Source organism: Chrysemys picta, chromosome 4, assembly GCF_011386835.1.
Source record: "Chrysemys picta bellii isolate R12L10 chromosome 4, ASM1138683v2, whole genome shotgun sequence".
NCBI classification, from domain to species: domain Eukaryota; kingdom Metazoa; phylum Chordata; order Testudines; family Emydidae; genus Chrysemys; species Chrysemys picta.
The window spans coordinates 30,374,633-30,394,464 of NC_088794.1; the positions used below are offsets into that span (position 1 = coordinate 30,374,633).

General features: G+C 39.3%; 1 protein-coding gene across 7 annotated transcripts in view; it reads right to left on the reverse strand.

Annotated features, from left to right (window-relative positions):
- The window catches only part of CPT1A (carnitine palmitoyltransferase 1A), a 73,481-nt gene continuing 53,649 nt past the window's right edge, over positions 1-19,832 (reverse strand). For 4 of the 7 annotated variants that reach the window (XM_005312861.5, XM_005312860.4, XM_065591917.1 and 1 more), the window contains 7 exons: positions 17,140-17,256; positions 16,099-16,263; positions 14,665-14,799; positions 10,390-10,542; positions 8,579-8,683; positions 6,796-6,888; positions 1-3,173 (listed from right to left, as the gene is read on the reverse strand). In XM_005312861.5, the coding sequence (XP_005312918.2) occupies positions 3,087-3,173; positions 6,796-6,888; positions 8,579-8,683; positions 10,390-10,542; positions 14,665-14,799; positions 16,099-16,263; positions 17,140-17,256 (855 nt within the window). In that variant the 3' untranslated portion in view covers positions 1-3,086. The remainder of the gene's footprint in view (positions 3,174-6,795; positions 6,889-8,578; positions 8,684-10,389; positions 10,543-14,664; positions 14,800-16,098; positions 16,264-17,139; positions 17,257-19,832) is intronic. The other 3 variants (XM_042862119.2, XM_065591918.1, XM_065591916.1) reach the window with 1 other exon arrangement.

Sequence of the window (19,832 nt, forward strand, 5' to 3'; positions counted from 1 at the left end):
TAATTGTGAAACCCTTAATTTTTATTGTTCAGAGTCAGAAAGGCGGAACAAATATAATTAAAGAACAAACTAGAAGTGTTAGATGTAAATAACTGATGAAAAGATAGTACAAGTGGAGTAAATGAGCACGATAAAACCAGTATAAATTAGTAAATCTGATATAGGAAATCAATATGGTACAAAGCATAATAAATTAGGAACATTTTTTAAACTTGTGGGGCTAAAGTCAGACACCCTAATCCATATTCCCACCAAAAAACAAAAAACAAAACTTTAAAAATAGTTAGGACCATCAACCAGAGTAAGTGTTAACACCTAAATATTAAGTTTCCCAAATCACACCAAAAAGCTAAATATTAGAAAATCTGGAAATGCACAATTGAGTTGTCCAGCCAATTCCTCAATGCCATGTAATAACTGATTTACTATAATTCCTACCAAATTCTATTGCCTACTCAACCTTAGTTTTGTCCTCTTTAAATCACTGGTTGAGAATCAACCAATCAAGAATTTTTCTAAATATATACACAATATTTTAACTTGGCCGTGCTTCTTAGTATTATGTGTACCACACTAAAAAATTAGAGGTAAACTGTCACTTTCATACAACTTAAGCAAACAAAAGTGAGCAGTTTCACGGTGTGTACATAATGTAGAGGATAGGAAGATTAAAATTTTTTTAATTAATGATAACCTACATTCACTGTGCATTTTTAAGATTTACATCCAAAAGAGCACATTTTTATTTACATGCAGTTGACATTCTAAGATAAATGAAATACAAACCATGTTTAGAAATTATCTGCTCCAAATAAAAAATACATAAGACTTATCATCCTTTTCAACATGTACAATAAAAACAAACTCTTCCTGTGCCAATTATATTTACATTCTCTTAAGGAATGTAAAATTGCATTGATAACTGCACTACCTACAATTACATATGTAACATTTAAAACCTGAGAGTCAAACCTAAATATTTTCTTAATAAAAAATTCTCCTACAAGCTAATATGTCAATGTTAATTTAATACAGATTGGTCAGTGATCATTATAAATAGTGCATGATTTCTGCAGCTCCAAAAGGACAATTCACTGTGAAGTTGCTGCAGTAGTCTGATTAGATGCCATGCCTGCCAGTTGCAGTAAGGCTTATTTGATAAGCTCCTTGCCTGCACACTGTATCTGACCCAATAAAAATTATCTGGCCCACTTCTGTCGAGTTCCTGCATTACAATATTTACATGACTATGCATCTGGGCCTCTTCCCAAACTTGTGTATTAAAGTTGTGTGAAACCCAGAGGGAAAAAAAATGTATGTGGCAGAGTCAAAACAAGATAATGGTCAGAAAATATTCATATTCTCAATCTAAAGATAAATTTGACATTTTCCTTTACAGGGCTGTTAATGTTGTTATAGCCCTGGAGCAGCAGTCATTTTTGTACTGATCACCACTGTATATGTTACATGATCCTTTTATATACAGTTGCTCTGACAAGTACTTGCCACATTTTATGCTGCTTAGGCTCTGTGTGATATAAAGACTGTCTAAAATGAACACAACTTGAATCCCAGGGAAGAGAGGTATCACAAAAAGCTACTTCATTTAATTTCATAGCAACCATGAACTGTGAAGGTTTCTTTACTTTGCTTTTTAAATTTCCATTATATACCTTTTTGAGTGGTACTGCTCAGTTTTTTTTTTCCTTTCTCTCTCCCTCCCCATTTGCTTTCCTCATTAACTGTGTGTTGATTCTCCATGGCCCTACCCAGAGCCTCTCCAGGCAGAGACCAGAGAATGCTAGATTTCACCATTCTGGCATTACCATTTGACTGTCTTAATCCTTTCCCCTTAAAGATGTTTGGAAACGTGGTGGGTGCTGCTTTAAACATGAGGGTAGACAAGATGCAGTTCCTTAGCTGCAGACAGTCTTCTTCTATGGATTGCCCAACGGGTTTGTATGTACTAATGGCTACGTTCCCTGGAGTCCCAGAGAAAAACGTACATGAGATGCAGCAGTTATCTTTGGTGACTTACACAGCAAAATGGTGATTTTTAGAAATGTGGTGGTTCTGAAACAAAGTTAATTCATTGTCTCACCAGGATTAGTCTTTCATTAGACAGATAAAGGGGCATTTCACATAGAGGCCCTCAGCCAAATTGCAACGTGTAAAAACATGAACTCTTATCCTATGTTGCACCTAAATAAATCAACTTGAGAATTAAATTTACAATCCCATTCCCCTTGTTCAGCATAGAAAATGTATAGAAATAATTCAAAAAACAAGAACCCCACAGTGTAAGGTTTCCCTGTATTGAGGCCTTTCATTTTTAAGGCACTGGCTCATACAACATGCAGGTATGTTCATATGGTAATAAAATTAAGATGTGGCAAACTATATGCTTATAAAACAGAGGAAAATAGGTGATACCTGCCATTCTTTTATGTAATGCAACTATTTTACTACCCACTGTAGCATATACTTATTTCCAAGAAGCACAGTATATTTTCAGTTAGTGCATTACATTAGGTTATGTCAGGTTGTGATATATTTTGAATGCAAAGAAATATCTTTAAAAAGTGACAACCTAGATGAATACCCACAAGTCTTGTCACTCTCAGACAGAAGCAGCAGATATACCAATTGATGTTTTGCTACCAGTACATATGAAGTCAAATACTTTCTGCTGATTAAGATTGACTTAATAAATTTTATCCACTCATTTATGAAATACAAGTAAGACCCAGATTTTAAGTAAAAAGTTACTAAATGTACACAAAATTGAGACAGGCCTACAGTAGCTACAGTACACATGCCTTTCACATGATGTTGCTTTATACTATCCCTAGAATCACATAGGATGTCAAAAGTCATCCCTTATGGGAAGAAAACTCTTCTGAGCTATTGTGAAGTGATAGGACATTTGAACCTCAGCCTAGGTGTTGAATCCTTATTCACAGGTGATCACTGGATGATTATGACCCAAATGCCCCTCCAACCGTTGCGTAGTACACCTTGCTTTCATTCATTGATCAGAAGAGTTCTCGCCCCAATGGTAGGACACTGGCATTGATATTAGGGAATCACTTGGTAGAGTTCATACCAACGCCAAATAAAGCTATGGTGTCAACCATTGCTTGCTTGATGTTTCTTCCAAAACGATGAGAATCCTAAGAGAATAAAAAGATATAGGAAGAGTTGTAATGCAAGAACTGCCACCATAATCTTGTAGCCAAACTTATCTATTTCCTCCTTTCATTTTTTGTAATTTTGAAATCTATGGAATGAAGCAGTCATCTATTCATACTGAAGTAGGAGAATGTGAAAATCTGAATAATTTTAATGCAGTATATAAGAGGGCTATCTCAGCATGCATCCTCCTCCATTATCCATTTCTTCCTTGTAAATGGAATTTAGCTGTATTTTAGTTTGAAGTTAGATTGGTCTCTATTGTAGGTTAAATTGAAAAATTTTCTCCCCCAGGAACAGCACTGACTTTTGCAGATTACTATTTCAAAGAGTGACGTGTTTAAAAAAAAAAAAAAAAATTCTCAGCAGGAACCGACTTTCAAATGACACCAAAATATAAGGAAATATAGATGACCTGGGAGAAATCTTTTAACATGAAGTCTCTGGTGACAATTTTGTGACGCTACACCTGATATTCTTTATAGAAATATTGTTTTAATATGATTATAGCATATCTAAGATGTATTTTATGCAAGATGGGTCTTGTGAGATATCACTGGAAAGGTTATGAGTTACTGAATATGATTATCCTATTTGTATGCATGTATGATTTTTGTATCTAAAGTTAGGAATATTGACTATACATACATCAGTACTACAAAAGTGTTTGCACCTGAGGAACGCCCACCAGACAGAATGCAATCAGTCTGGATGAGCCATTATGGGAAAAACAATAGATCTTTGACGATGCTAATTTCCCACCTTCCTGGGATGCTACAAACCACCTGTGACTCATGGCTGCTTTGACACTGCGGGGTCATGTGATCGAAGTCACATTGTACTGGATTCCATAATAGAATACCAGTACTTTTCCACTCGGGGAGAGAGGGAGGTGGGGGGAAGAGACCACAGTAGAAAACAAAGGATTCCCGCTATATAAAAAACTTATTTAAGGCCGGAGAGTGACTTAATCAAGTTCATTCTTCACTGAATCCCCGCCCAGGATGACTGCTGGAAACATCTAAGCGTATATCTACATGGGCAAGTTTCTGAGCAACAAGTTATACCACTTTTATTAAAGTGCTGGAATTAAACTGTTGTTGCGTGTCCATACTGTGCTCCTTATGACAGTGGAGCGTATCCACATTAGCAGCTCTTGCAACAGCAAAGAGAGTAGTGCATTGTGGTAGCTATCCCACTGTGCAACTGGCCGCAGGGTGCTGTGGGAAGGGTTTGCAATGCCTCGTGGGGCAGGCACAGCATCACATGATGCAGGTTTCCCAATCCCATTGTCCCATGGGTATCCTACTACATTGCCGAGGGGGGGGGGGGGGGGGGGGGAGGGTTGTGTGTGTGTGTGTGTGTGTGCGTGTCTCTCTCTCGTCCGGGAACAGATCAGCACAGCATGCAACGGCTGTCAGAAACGGAGCTCTGAAAGGGGAGGGGTGCATATCTCCAGGGCAGCCAAGTTCAAAACAATGAGCAGAGCGGCCACTTGAGGGATTATGGGACACTTCTGGAGGCCAATTGATTGCTTTCTGCGCTGTAATGTATTTACACTGCCAATACAGCGCTGGATACTCTGCGCTGTAAGGCTTATAACGCTCATCGAGGTGGTTTTTTTTGCAACGCTGCAACTGAGGAGTTTCTGCGCACTAAATGGCTTGGCCGTGTCTATACCTCGAGAGTTACACCGCAGAAAACTGATTTACTGTGCAGAAACTTGCCAGTGTAGACACGGCCTAAGAAACAAAGATAAAGTGGAAGGGGAGAAGGACTGAGCCCAGGCTGGGAAGGTGTTTGGCCTGTGAAAGAAATACCTGGAGTTTTAATCTGCAAGCAAGAGCAGCTTGCCTTCAAGAACCTCTGCAATCTGCTTAAAACAACATTTAGGGTGAGAAATTACTATTTGTAACCAGTTTTTTTTAGCATATTAAGCTTAGTTTGCGTGTTTGTTTTATTTGCTCAGTGATCTGTTTGCTATCCCTTATAATCACTTAAAATCTATCTTTTGTAGTTAATAAACTTGTTTTTGTTTTCTCTAAAACCAGTTTTCATAACTGGGGGGGGAGGGGGGGGCAAAAAGCTGTGCATATCTTCCTCCACAATGAGGGAGGGAGCAATTTTCATGAGCTTACGCTACACAGTCAGTCCTCTGTGCAACGCAAGATGATACAATTTGGGGTTTGCACTCCAGAGAGTGGTGTGCACTCGACTGCTGTGCAATATGCTAGCTGAGTCTTCCCAGGCAGAACTGATTTCAGTGTCTGTGTCTTTCTGCAGCTGGGCGTGTCCCTACTTGTGTGTGTGCAGGAGTAGGCTTGAGGGCCTGGCTCAGCAGGAAAGTGTCAGGGAGCCCAGGCTGTGGAACAGGCAGGCTCAGTGGTATGCCAGTACATCAGGTGGCACGGGGGGGGTAGGGGGGGGAGAGGGGGGTAACCCGTCAGGTAACCCATCACAAATACCTTTTGTACTTGAGTTTGTGTTAGGATCTCTTATCTTTCTGGCACAAGAGGGTTATGAAAACTATAGTAAATCATTGTACAACAATGCTCTAGTCTATTAATAATAAACTGTGAACCAGACCAGTTTTCCTTCTTGTAAGTTAAAGATCAATAATGAAAGGAAGGAATTAAGATTAAAAATAGGACCAAACACTTATAAAACAGAACACAGTGCACACTGGGTGTAGAAATAGTATTGAAGTCAAGGTCACTAATAAAAAGTGCTTCCTTCTTGGTGTGGAACTCTGACTTCACTGATGAGTAAGGCAAAAAACTGAGGCAACTAAAGGATGAATTTGCATGATCCAAGGACTACAATTTATGTCCTAATCCATTTATGAATAGGGAATAGTAGCACTGGAAGCATCGCTAAGATACCTTAAATTATCTATGAGATCAGTCCCAACAAGACGATGAGATCATCTATGTGGCTAAAATTCAGCAGGTTTATAGAAACACAGTAAAAAAATAAAATGAATGACTGAGGCTCACCCTGTATCACAGTATATTCCCACCTGATCCTAATGGATGACTCTCACTAAAAGCTTCAGAATATACTACACGTTTATTAAATACCGATCAACACAATAACTGGACAAGCTTCACATACTATAGTTTAGACTAGGAGATACTTGTTTTCAGAAAGAGGTGGCATTCCTTCCGCACTGTCTTAAAGCTCCAATGCCTCCAACTAGTGGAAGGCCTGAAGAAAGATGTGCAGTATTAAAAAGTGAGAATCCACCAGTGGTGTTTACTGGATGGATAAGGACTATCTTACATGAATCCCATGACACTGCATGTGAGAGAAAAAGATCAGGCCATATATTTTCATGGTGTATGAAAGTCTGGATGAACTTGAATGGGGGCAGCTTCCATTGTTTATAAAGATATTCTACACATACAAGTTGAGAAAAACAGATTCACAGCAGATCTAAAAAAGTCAGCATGAGTAATCACAGAGAAGCCATATACTACAGATTCAGATATATGTTTTTAAAAATATGACTCCAGGGACATTTCACAAACGAATCTGAAAATGAAATCACTACTGAGCTGTGTAGGAAAGGTTAATAGAATTGTAATTTTACTTCACACTTACTGTCTCAGGACAAGAGAATTTGCTGGACACATGGAAATGGATGAGGTGTTCACCCACAAGAATATAAGACACACCATAACCATCATCAGCAACCTGTGGAAAAAGTATTTAGCAATAGGTTTAATACACTCATACATAACAGCACAATTCCTGTTCTATAACTAAGTATTAAAATAACTTCAAGTTTTCTCTAAAGCTGGGATTCTTGACCTTTTCTGAACCATGCTTCACCTTGGCAGTTTTTTTGTTTTTTAACTTGGAGTCCCCCCCCCCCCCCCCCCCCCCCGCATGTCAGGTCACAACAGGCAGCCAGGCCAAATTTGGCCCCTCACTTTTACTATAATTACTGTCAGAAGGCTTGCAGTGGCTCTCTAAAAAGTTTGATATACCTCCCGGTTAACAACCTCTGCTGTAATGCAAAAATAAGTTTTAATGTATGTTTAATGATGCTTCAGCTCAAAGAATTACTGCTATTTAGAGGAACACAGAACAGTTTAAATGGTCTGCCTTCAGTGTTATCAGCACATGACCATTCAAGTGTCAAAATGCAGCTCCATGGGACAGATCCTATAATACACATAGGAAGGACTGTCCAGCTGTGCACCTCCTACTTATTAAATGTGATGCATCCTCCCTGCACATGGGGGCATCTCCCAGTCTTGCTGAGCAGTCTGATACCCTAGTACTCTTCCTTTATACTACAGGGTCGTGCTCTGTAGAGCATTAAAAGAAGAGCAGAGAAACTAGGAAGTAAGGAAGTAATGAGTCCTTGGGCTTCCATTGTCGCAAGGGGAGGGGAGTCCATTTAGAAGCGAAGAGAACATTCAGGGGCAAGACAAAAGAAATAATAAAAAGGAACAGGAAGAAGGAATATGATGAGTGAGACAATGGAACATAAGTAAGAACAAAAATGAAAAGACAAGTAAGAATGGACTGAAATCCCTATGGCTGAGACACATTTCTTTGTTGGCAAGTGTCCTCTTTTGGATACTAATTACTGGCCATATATAATCTGGATGTTGTGGTTCATGAAACATTTCTCAAGTCAAACTACCCCATAGAAAGGATTCCAGAGGTTCAAACGCTGCCAGGGGAAAGTTTCACTTAGTCTTAAGTAGGTAAAAGTCTTATTTGGAAAAAAATGCCGAAGCCTCCTAATTTGAACACCCCTTTGGGGAGCTCTTATTTTATGACATTGCAATTAAAAAAAAACAAAACAAAAAAAAACGTATCTCAGTGTACTGGAGAAAAGATAAAAATCATACCAAGGATGTGATTTAAAGGTATTTTCAGGCTCATTAGCTGGTCAGAGTACAGTATCACATAGGATATATACTGCAATCCCCGCCTCTGATTGGGGGGAATCTAACAAAAATAGGTACAGTACATATGAGCCTTCATCTGCAGCTACTCTGCGTTCTCAATGGTTGTTCAGCAAAAAATGGGAATATGTCATAATGAACACAAATCCCACAAGTAAGAGGTGAAGTAAGCCCCCATCCACCAGATTTCATGGTATAGTTATGTCTGCCTAGCATACCTGGATTCCTCTGCAAGACCCACCCAATTTATCTAGTCTGAAAGAAAAGAACAAAGCCAAGACAACAGATTCTCCTGTGCACATACATACAAAAGGGAAACATTAACACACATGCTTTCAGAATCCCCCAACAAGTCTTCAGTCTTATTACTGAGATAAAGTTTCAAGTTAGGAGCTTACAAACTAAGCCCCTATTTAAGAAGTATGCATTACAAAATAGGTTTTTAAAAACCCCAAACTTACAGGTCCAAAGCCTCCGCCACTGGATACAAACTCAGGGTTCTTCTCCAGATCAATGTGCTGCTGTGGTGTCTGACTTGTTGACAACCTCCAAGGCTCTGACAAAACCTTTAGAGCATATGAAGTCCAGAGTAATGTGCATATGGGCAGCTTGTGTGTTGCAATTAAGTAGTTGTGATCAAGCTAAGTTACAAGACTTTGCTTAATAAAGCACTACTACTAAATATGAACTCCAATAAACATTCCCAATGGAACGAACAGGTTAAAATGAATTATCTATATTTCAGGACAAGCTATGTTAAAAAAAAAAAAAAAAAAAAAAAAAAAAAGGCAGCACACAAGGCCTTGACATTGATCCCATACAGAAAACAGATAAGTTCCTGTTAGTATCATGCTTGGAAAAGGCTTGCTGAAATAAGAAGAGTGATCACTAGGGATCTGATCGAAAGCCCACTAAAGTCAGTGAAAAGATTTCCATGGACTTCAATGGGCTTTGGGTCAGGCCCTTGATTTGCAACAGTAAAGTATTAAGAAACTGTAACCCTTACAAAAAAGTAAGAGTTCTGTGTAATCTCTAGTTATAGCACATCAGTTTCAAGACAGGACTAAGGAAAACTGCAAAAAGTTGTTTTCCTCTTCAGCCTGATCATTACATTCATTAATCTCTGTGACCCAGACAATGATCACACACTTGATTAATCTTTTATGGAATGAAGCAGCAAAGAATTTTTGTCATCTATGAGAAAGCAAATGCAATACTGCACCATTTTTGCATGTCTAGAACTTACAAACCCAAACTATATAATAAGGTTCTTTAGTGAAATTAAAGAAGATCAGTGGTTCTCAACCTATATTTATAATTGTTACATGGGCCGCAGGTTGAGAACCATAGCGCCCACCCCGCTAAGCCCCCTACAGACCTCTATGCTCCCCACCCAAAGACTCCTCCACAGAGTGGGGCCAAGAGTGCCACGTGCGGGGTGGGGCAGCCAGAGCTGGGGCAGCCAGAGCTGGGACCTGGACCCCGCCACGCACAGGGCCAGGCAGCCGTGGTTGGATTTTTTTAAGCACACAGCTGGGCCGCTGATCAAGATAATACTTTCTTCTGTTAGTGTGATAATCCGTAACATTTATATATCTCCACACATGTGGTTTCCTAAGCAAACATTAACTTCAAAGGGTGATATTTTACAGTGACTTCACCTTACATGTAAGTAATGTGATCTAGAGAAAAATTAAAAGCCTAACTCCACTGCCTTTATTGCTATCAATCATTCCTTTTTTGCAATACCTGTCACATCTCTTTGAACCACTGCTGACACTTACTACTCTACAAAAATAGTTTTCTGCAAGTTGTGTCTTTGTAGCTTATCTAGTCTCCTATAAAGCTGAATAATACTAAGGGAAGATCTACACTACAAATTTGCAGCTGTGACACTGTAGTGCTTCTGGTGAAGACATAACACTTAACTCCACCTCTGCAAGAGGCGGTAGCTATGTTGGCAGGAGAAGCTCTTCCGCCAGTACTTAGATCAGTATAACTGCATCGCTCAGGGGTATGCAGTATTCACACCCCTGAGCAACATAGTTACACCGCAGTAATTTTGTTGTGTAGACCAGGGCCAAATTAGCATTCATTAACATATTTCAAAATGTCAGGGTAACCAACTCAATCTCACATTTTCCTTAGAACTACACATTTTAACATACAATTATAGTAAACTCATATCAGAAAAAGCTAATTATTGACAACTAATATTTTGTTTACTTGATGAAGCTGCTCTACTGGATAGCAATGAAGAAAGGTTACTTACTTCCTTAAGGAAAGGAGACTCAACACCAAGGTATTTGGACACCACATAAAGGCAGAACAGATGGCGGTCAATGCCTGCACCAGTCATGGCAAGGCGATACAAGTGCTGGTGTTTATCAGCAGCAATCCTGAATAGTTTACACCTCTTTTCATTCTAAAGAATAATAATAATAAAAAAACACCAAGGAAAAAGACAGAAGGTATTTAAATTGGGAAATCAAAATTACAGTGACTGGTCTCAATCTGCAGCACTAAAAGCCAAGTACAAGACAAAGTATGCAACAAAAACCAGCTATGAGGAACTACCACCACCATCAGGAAAGGAACTTTGAAGTGATGTGGGATTGATTTTTTTAAAATCCAATTTTTCTAGTTTTAACATATTTCAATTTCTGGAGTTAGCATATATGTCAATAGTTTCTGGTAGAAAACGTGTGATATAACTCACTGAATCAGGTATAGCATGAGATAGGATTACAATACTAGCCTTATGAAGTTTGCATCTTCATTGTGCATCTAATCAAATCAAGCTTCCTGAGAGATTATAGAACAAAAAAATCTAATCTTACTCTGTTTTTGTATTCCTCTGCTTAGACAGCTATAAAAAGCAGGTCTTATTGAACTGATGAAAGAACTGGGAGCTTAACAGCTATTTTAAGAGGCTGATAGATAGTGCAGTCAATGGCAATAGAAGATTTTAGTTACTAAATAAAACAAACACTCATTTTCTAGATAGTCAAGCACATTCTGTCAGATTATTTCATACACCCAGTGTGCTATCTCAGAGTATGATAATTTGTCACTTCTTCCCTAGCCCTCTCCCATCACAGCATGGCGTACTATCCGAATAGGGTATTAGACAGCCTACTTGGTTTGGCATAAGAAGCTGCTAATACTTCTCCTGTTAGTTATTTGAGATAACGATAGCATTCAATAGAAGAAGAAGGGGAAGAGTGGCAAAGAGCGGGATAGAAAAACACAGGTGGCTGGAAAGGCGCATGGGGGATGCAGGAAGAAAAACAGAAAGAAAAGGAGAAGTAAGAGATCAGGAAAAACGGGGAGGAAAAATCAGATGTAGAAATAAAGAAAAGAAAAGAGTATTCGAGTAGAAACAGCATCCTGTCAGAGGCTGAAGTACTGCCTTCAGAAAAGCCCATTCACGACTTGGAGAAGTTGTAAGTGATTGAGATGGTTGAATCATCTGACCTACTGTAATTAAAAAAACCCTTGGCTATAACTTTTACCTTTAAAATGTTTGGCCAAATAATAGGACATTGTCACAGAACTTTCTGAAATGAGCCCTGGTCCAGATTTTCAAATCTAGGCACCTAAAGAAAGATCTTCATAGATGCTGCGCACCCAGTTTCCAGTGACTTTCTGGCATGGCATTCAGTAAGTTCACAGGGTGAAAAGCACTTTTCACTGCCTAAATAAAAACAATTCTAAAAATTAAGTTTGAATTATAGGCCTGATTTTCAATATTGCTAGCACTCCAACTGAAGTCCATAGGAGCTGTGAGCGCTCAGCACATCTGAAAATCAGATAAGTAATTTCCAAGCTCATCGAAAGCACCAGCGATCTTGTGAAACGTGACATATTGTAGTACTTTACACTATCAGTCTGAAAGCACCAAGTAAGAGATCATAGGGTAAAGTAACCATTTCAATTGTGAATTTTTGTTTAAAACTATGTAATATGAAGAAGTTGCAAAGATGGTATTTAACATGATGTTAACTGGACTCATTCAATGGTGGTGTCACAAAGGTGTCTTCAGCAATATGCCTACTTGTAGTTGTAAACTCAAAAGTGACAATTTCAACCGATGTCATTCAGCCTGTACATGTGTCCTCACTTCGACCTTTCACATTGTTGGACTTAGCAGTATGTGGGCAATTCTTGCGTACAATGAACATGTTTTCTGTTATCTTAATAGTTTGTTCACAAGACATTGACCTGCACTGCACAGCTGTAAAACAGGACTTTACCCTACCAACTGTGCAGCAGCAGAACTATCTGCTTCACTTAAAGAGATATTCACAGTCAAGAAAACATTTACTTAGACTGTATTCCATTTACCTTTTAACTGTTTAATAAGTAAATGTCATGGGAAAACCTAAACATCTGTGTAAAAAAGCCACACAACCTTCCCCCCCGCAAGCTTTTACCCATAACAAGGCCTGGAGTTCTCTTGCTCAGTCTCACAGTGAGGTCATAATGCTACATTTGTGACTTTGCAGTTATTTGCAACAGACTAGCAGAAATACTGAGGGGTAAGGAAGGAAGCTTTTAGATTAAATAGTTAAGAGCCACACTACAGTTCAATATTTTCTTCTATGTCTAGGTTAGCTAGAGTGTATTATTGGTATTATCAGAGGATGTCATCCAGAAATGTTTGTGTTCCCTTGTCAGCATTCATACTATTACAACCAGTGGTGAGCTGGAGCCGGTTCGCACCTGTTCACGCGAACCGGTCATTAAATTTTGAAGCAGTTTTAGAACCAGTTGTTAACCCGCTTCCCAGCAAGGGGGCGCTGCGGCTTTGATGGGCTCTGGCCAGGAAGTGATGTAATTCCTCCTCCGGCCGCTGGGGGCGCTGGCTGTGGGAGCCATGTGGGCCGCCGCCTGGCCTTCAGCACGGGCCCTATTGCTGCTGCTGCTCCCCCAACCGCTGGCCCCGGGGCTCCCACTGCTGCCTGGTGGGTCCCCGGCTGCTCTGCTGGGCCTGGGCTGCGTCCTGCTGCTCAGGCTGCACCGAGCCGCTCTCCCCGTGAGTACCTGCCACCCTGCCTGCAGCCATCCCCTGCCGAACCACCTGCCCTGCCTGCAGCCAGCCCCTGCCGCACCCTCCCTACGGCCCTGCCCGAAGCCAGCCAGCCCCACATCCCCGTCTCCAACCAGCCCCTGCCCTGCCCGCAGCCAGCCCTGCACCCCCTGCCTCCAGCTAGCCCTGCCCCACGTCCACTGGTGCCCTGCAATTCCCGGGGCAGTAACCCTGCACACCTGCTTCAATGAGGGGGGCAGGGAGCAGCTGGGACCCACACATGTGCACACCACCCCCAGGGAGTGGCAGGGACCCACACATGTGAAATGGAGCTCATTTCTAGTTCAGGCCCATCTTTTTAAAAAAGAACTTTAGGTAGGGTTAACATACATCCGTATTTTCCCGGACAGGTCAGGCTTTTTGGTTCTTAAATCGCTGTCCCGGGAAAATACGGACGTATTTTTTATTGTTAAGTACGACTCCCAATGACTCAATGCATTGCCACTTCTTATGGAGAAAGGTACCAAAAAATACATACTGTGGCACATCCCTTAAAACAGAACTTTTTATATGGAACTGGTTGTTAAAATTTTGGCAGCTCATCACTGATTACAACCACTACCAAATATTTATTCCTTAAAAGTAAAACACAAACATAGCTAGCACAATACTTTGCATAACAGAAAATTACCTTGCAATAGCATTAATTTGCTCAGTTTCTCCTTCTAAGAAGAGAACACATTTTCGCTTAAAAATGATAATTGATTTATATTTGTGAAAATCTTGAATTGCAAAGAAAAGGGTCACTTTTTGTTTTTTAGTTACTGCGGTTCTCTTTTTATGTAACAATTCTAAAATCCTGCTGCAATGATAGAGAAGTACAGATCATCACTAGTCTGCATTTAAGCCTTGTCTATACTACAAATGCTTTGCTGGTGTAGCTATGCAGGCAGAGTCTCCTATTGTATATGCAGTAAATGCCAACAGAAGGAGTTTTTCTGTTGGCATGACACCACCACATCCCCAAACCTTAGCTATGCTGATAGAAGCATTCTGTCGGCATAGCTGTGTCTACACTGGGGGTTTTACTGGCATAGCTATGTCAGATAGAGGGTACTGTTTTTTCAACCCCCTGACCAACACAGCTATGCATACAAAACTTTGCAGTGTAGATCCAAACTTAGATATTTATTCCTCATTAAGGAAAGAAAGATATAGAAGTTCCTAAGCATTTAAAACCATTTTATCAGGGATTTGGAGCAATCAAATTTTTGAATTGCTCTGCTCTGGCTCCAGGCAAAAACCTACTGGTCTGCGCTTCATCTCCGGGCTCTGCTCCAAAGCCCTGCCTATTATGGGGTTTATTTGTATAGTTAATGTTATTTCTGGGTTGGTAGACAATGCAGTAAAGCAATCTAGTGTACTGTCACAGGAAGTCTGTGTTTTATTACCAGATACCTATATATGTACACAAAATTGATGAGAATTTATCATGAATTGCTGCAATGAACTTACATTTTGGGTTGGATCTTCCATGCCTCGAACGTAATTGCACGATTCAGTAGTACATGAGCGCACTGTTTCTGTCCTGCCTTCTCTAAACAGGCGGGTCATAGAGGCTTCATATGTTAAACAAAATTTTCCCATGTCCTTCGAGACAAAAAACGAAGATTGAAAAATCTACTCAGACTAAACCTGGTGTTATAAAGCAGCAGATCAAGGCAAGCATACAGAAACTAATCATAAAAAAAAATCACACCATAAATTAAATTGACCAAACTAAAGTATTTATCCATTCATCCTAAAACTTGAAACACAGTCTGTATCCTAAAGTCTATGAAAACAAAATTGGCTCAACAACTACTTCCCAAAATTTCTGATAAAAGCAACCAAAAGCCTAACAAAAATGATCCCACACATTTTTTTCCTTCATAATCCTCTATAGCTTGACAGGGCCTGATCCAAAGCCCATTTGAACAGTCAATGGAAAGGTTCCTACATATTACTGTACTTGGACACATTACAGCCCATGCACTGATTTTAAAATTTACCAAGGAAGTTACACATCACCAATTAATATGTATCAGCAGCTTTCTGGTTAAAATACAAGTCAGGACAGGTGTGCAAGCCAGTTACTCCTTCTAATGAAGGCTGCAAGTAATAATGATATGAACTATTGCTCAGGGTCGTTGCCTGACAAGGGGCATTCATGGATACTTTCAGAATTCAGGATGAGAAAATTGGCTGCAGTAGTGAGAAAAATCTAAATTTCTATGATCATGTTAAAAAGAGATTCCATCTACAACAGCATCAGAAAAATGGAGTGCAAATACCTTAAACTGAGAAAAGCTACCAAGCGAAGTCAACAATAGGAATGGGGAATCTTTCTGACATAGAAATGTGTCTAAAAGCATACTACAGATGGAGGATTAACCAAAGAGGAAAGAAAACAGTCCAAATATCTATGAACACTATTGGAGTAACCAAACATATATGATGAAAAAACGTTAAAGTAAATTTGTATGGTTTAAGATAACAGATGTTACATATGAAAAAATACCTACTAGATAATCAAATCCATTTCCTTTAAGTGCAGGACTTCTGTAAATAGATCACTAATTAAGCAGCAAAGAGAGAGAGAGAGAGAGAGAGAGAGAGAGAGAGAGAGAGAGAGAGAGAGAGTGTGTGTGTGTGTGTGTCTGTCTGTCTGTCTGTCTGTCTGTCTGTCTCATAAAAATGACCTTTGGAATCATGAATTTCCAGCTAGCAGACCATTTAGAGCCTGATTTAACTCCCACTGAAGTCAAAGGGAGTGTCTCCACTGACTTTAGTAGAAGTTGGATTGAAGTCTAAGCATCTTAGATGTCTGTGTATTTTTAGCCACGGTACAGCTTTATTATATCCATTTTTATGACATTCTGTAAGTAACCAGATGCTGTTGGTTCTTACCCGATAGTGAGCAAGCTGAAGGGAAAGTTGCACAAAGGCATCAGGGCTTATTTTGGCTTTCTTGATTAACCCTTTCCCAAAAGCATCAAAGGGAAAAGAACAGAAGTCCACATCATCTGCTAGAGATTTCGCAGTGCACAGGGACCTCTCAATCACTTCTTGGCACTAAAAACAGCAACACATTTTTTAAAATACATACATAATACAAAATTGCACTATTTCTTTAAGAAAATGATAAAAAGCTCATTCATATATTTTATTTATAGCTAAATAATATATTCTGCCCCCCGCCTTAAATAAATAGCTAAAAAAATCTGACCAGAAAGCTATTTAAAACTCCCATATGCTTCCAGGAATCCAGCAAAATTGTTCTGATTTTCATATTCTGAAATGTTTTCTAAGTCACTAGAGCTTAAATAGTATTATATGATTACATTTATAAAGCCTTCTGGTTCCTCGGGCCCCAGGTAAAATACAGGAAAGGAAAGAAGGGAATATACTCCATTTTCTGCAGACACCTCCATTCAACTGACTTACATTCACAGTTTTATGTATTAGTGAGTAATTAAAAATGAACGGTTACTGTATAACAACATGTATTTTAGGTAAGCTATAAATGGACAATCGCTTATATTACATAGCAAACAAGTGCTCTGGAGCATAAATTGAATGAAATAATGAAATCTTAGTGACACTACAATACTGCTGTTAAATCTTTGAAAAATTACGGATAGCCATTTTTCAATGCTGGTATGCACAAATTAGCAAGTGCAACCTAGTTAAGGTCCTACTAGTAATCTGGGCAAAAAATTGAACATTTTTGAAGGAAAGCCTTTATTAAAAGTCCTCTCAGTTTAAGAAACCCAACTGCTGTGGTTGTCTCTTATTCCAAGGCTCCTCATGTGAAACACATATAATTGAACCTCTGAAAAGGCTCAAATGAACTGAAGCATAGAGGGGCAAGTTATCTTCTCTGTAAGGTAACTACTGACTAAGAGAAGTAAAATGAACTCAAGAACTTAGCTGCGGTTTTGCACTCACTTCCTCAGGGATTTCCCACTGTAGTCTGGTGGGGAAAGGAATATTTTGATTGATGTCTCCTTTGCAATGACCATCCTCTGTATAGCCCAGTTGAAGGCAATCAGAAGACATAACATTCTGCAAAGAACAAGACATATGTAACTACATGTATTGTACAATAAAGAGTTTCAGGTTATAGAGTTCAAATGCATTTCATTTTGGAGTTAGGCTAACTCAATTCCATTTTCAACCTACAGAAATATTAATTACTAGATTCAGAACGCAAAACAGTATCTGCAGACATATGTTCATTAATGCACTGAACATTCAATTTCTCTCTCTCGTATTTAGACCAGGCGTGCAGCTCTGGTGCAGGAGTTTTCTTAAAGTGCCACCACAATGGATTTGTTTACTTTAAACCAGAACCTTGCATTAACAAAAGCAGAGACTGAGCTATTGGGATATTAGCCTGATTCTAGATAAGAGCTGCCTCTTGATTTATAAGATAAAGACTTGTAAAAATATCTAGATAATAAATACATGAATGCTGCCTCTTGTTTTTTTATGTTTACTGTAAGCACTTTTTATAGACTGCTAGTATTCATGGTAGAAATATTTGATTTCTTAAATGAACAGAAACAGTTTTACTGTAAAAATGGGAGTTCCACAGTATGTCTTACCACAAATGCAATAAAGACCTTTTCCATACATTTGTGTAGGTCTCAGCAGCAGCAGCACAGTAAACTAGACTAGAGAAGAAAGTGACTGTCCCACTGACGTCTATATTCTCCTTCTCAACATGAGTCCAAGTTGATATTTGATATCTGGTCAACACAGTGGCAGCACACACTGAGTACAGAACAGGGAATCTTTGTAACAAACCTGTTATTCCATGTATACTTTCAATCTTTTGTTTCTTATTGAGTTTCTCCACTGGACGGATAGAACATGCCAAACACTTGGTACACAACTGGTACTTAGAATCTAATAATGAATTTACTATATCTTTAGGTATAATCAGCTAGCAGTAGTTAATCCTTTAGAAAATTAAACCAAATTCAATTTATTCTTGGGCTTCTAAGATATTAGCAAGAAGTTGTTTCCACACCCTAAAAGCACCTTTATTAAGGAAAGGAGATAAACAAATAATAGTCAGTGCTTCCCTAAAACAAGAATTAGAAAATTTTTTCCTCTCTAGTGATTGAATAGAAAAGCTAGTCAGAATTAGACTCTTGGGGGCAATCTCAGTCCCAGAATCCCTTTGCAATTTCTAATTAGGGACGACAGAAAGACTACTAGGCTTTTAGATGTGGATATTCCCTGCTGAAATATTAAAAACTACTAGCTAATACCAAAAATGTATGAAAAAGACAAATCACTTTGGACAAATGTATTACAGACAAATGTAAAATAAAGTTGAAATGGTCTCCAAAGCAACCAATTTACCCTTTTTGTACTGGTTTTGAGAGCTGTTAGAGTAAATAAGGGTGGATATATGCTTAAATTCTAAAAGGTGAAAAGATCAAACAATGTTTTGGGGCAATGAACTGTGTTGACAATGAAATAAAATAGGAGGGCCAGGAGACAGAGAAACAGATGGGCATTTTAAAAAAAAAGGGGGGGGGGAGGGCACTTCTTCACTCCACTCACTGAAAGTATACATAACAATGAACAACCTGAACATGTCAATCTGCAGCCCTGTCAAAGAATGGTTTAGAAGAGTGTTCAGCCTTGATAGTATGCTTCCTTAAATTCTTCACTATCACAATTTCATATAAAGCACAAAAAGTAAGAACTTCAGAAATATGCACGCAAGTTAAGTGAAATGCATGTCACATATTATAAACCAAATAAAACTTTGTGCACAACTACATGTGCAAATTAAGATAACGGGAAGTTATCTACCTTTGTAACTTGAGTTCTTTGAGGTTTGTGGTCCCTATCTGTATTCCAATGTAGGGAAGCACATTGAGACCTAAAAATTGTTGCAAGCAGTGTCTGCTGGTCCACGCCAGCGCCCTGATCGCCTCTTACTCTGCACAGAGAGTATGTTCTAGGTTTGATGCCAAGCTGTCAGATGAAGCGCATCTGGGTTTGGATATTTGACTGCCATTCTCCTGAGTCAAGAGATCTGAGAGGACCAAATGCTGACAGGTGGATTGGACAACTTTTGCAACAGACTTGGAAACCAGAATTCTCCAGGCCACTTGGGGGCACTAAGGATGATTTATGCCCTGTCCAGTCGAATCGTCTGTAGAACCTGAGTTAATAGCGGAATGAGAGGGAAGAGCATAGCTGAAGTGATCTGTCCAAAGCAGTAGGAGAACATCGCCTCTGCAGTGCTTTCCCTGAGCTCCCCTGGAGTAATGTGCTGCATTTCCTATTTGCCTTAGAAGCAAACAGGTCCCAAGTGGGGTTTCCCCACAAGTGAAGATGCTGTTCACTAGTGAATTGTGTAGCTCTCACTTGCGATTGATGGTGAAATACCTGCTGAGGCTGCCTACCACTGAATTCTGGATTCCTGGACAGTACCCTGCTGATAGCATGATATGTTTTTTGATAAAATCAGTTCTATAAGGTGACTGCTTCTATACCCAGGGGAATGGATCTCGCTCCTCCCTGGTTGTTTATGTAGAATATGATTGTTATATTTTCTGACAGTATGAAATATTTTCGGACACTATGAATAAATGGTGAGACTGGATGAATGGTAG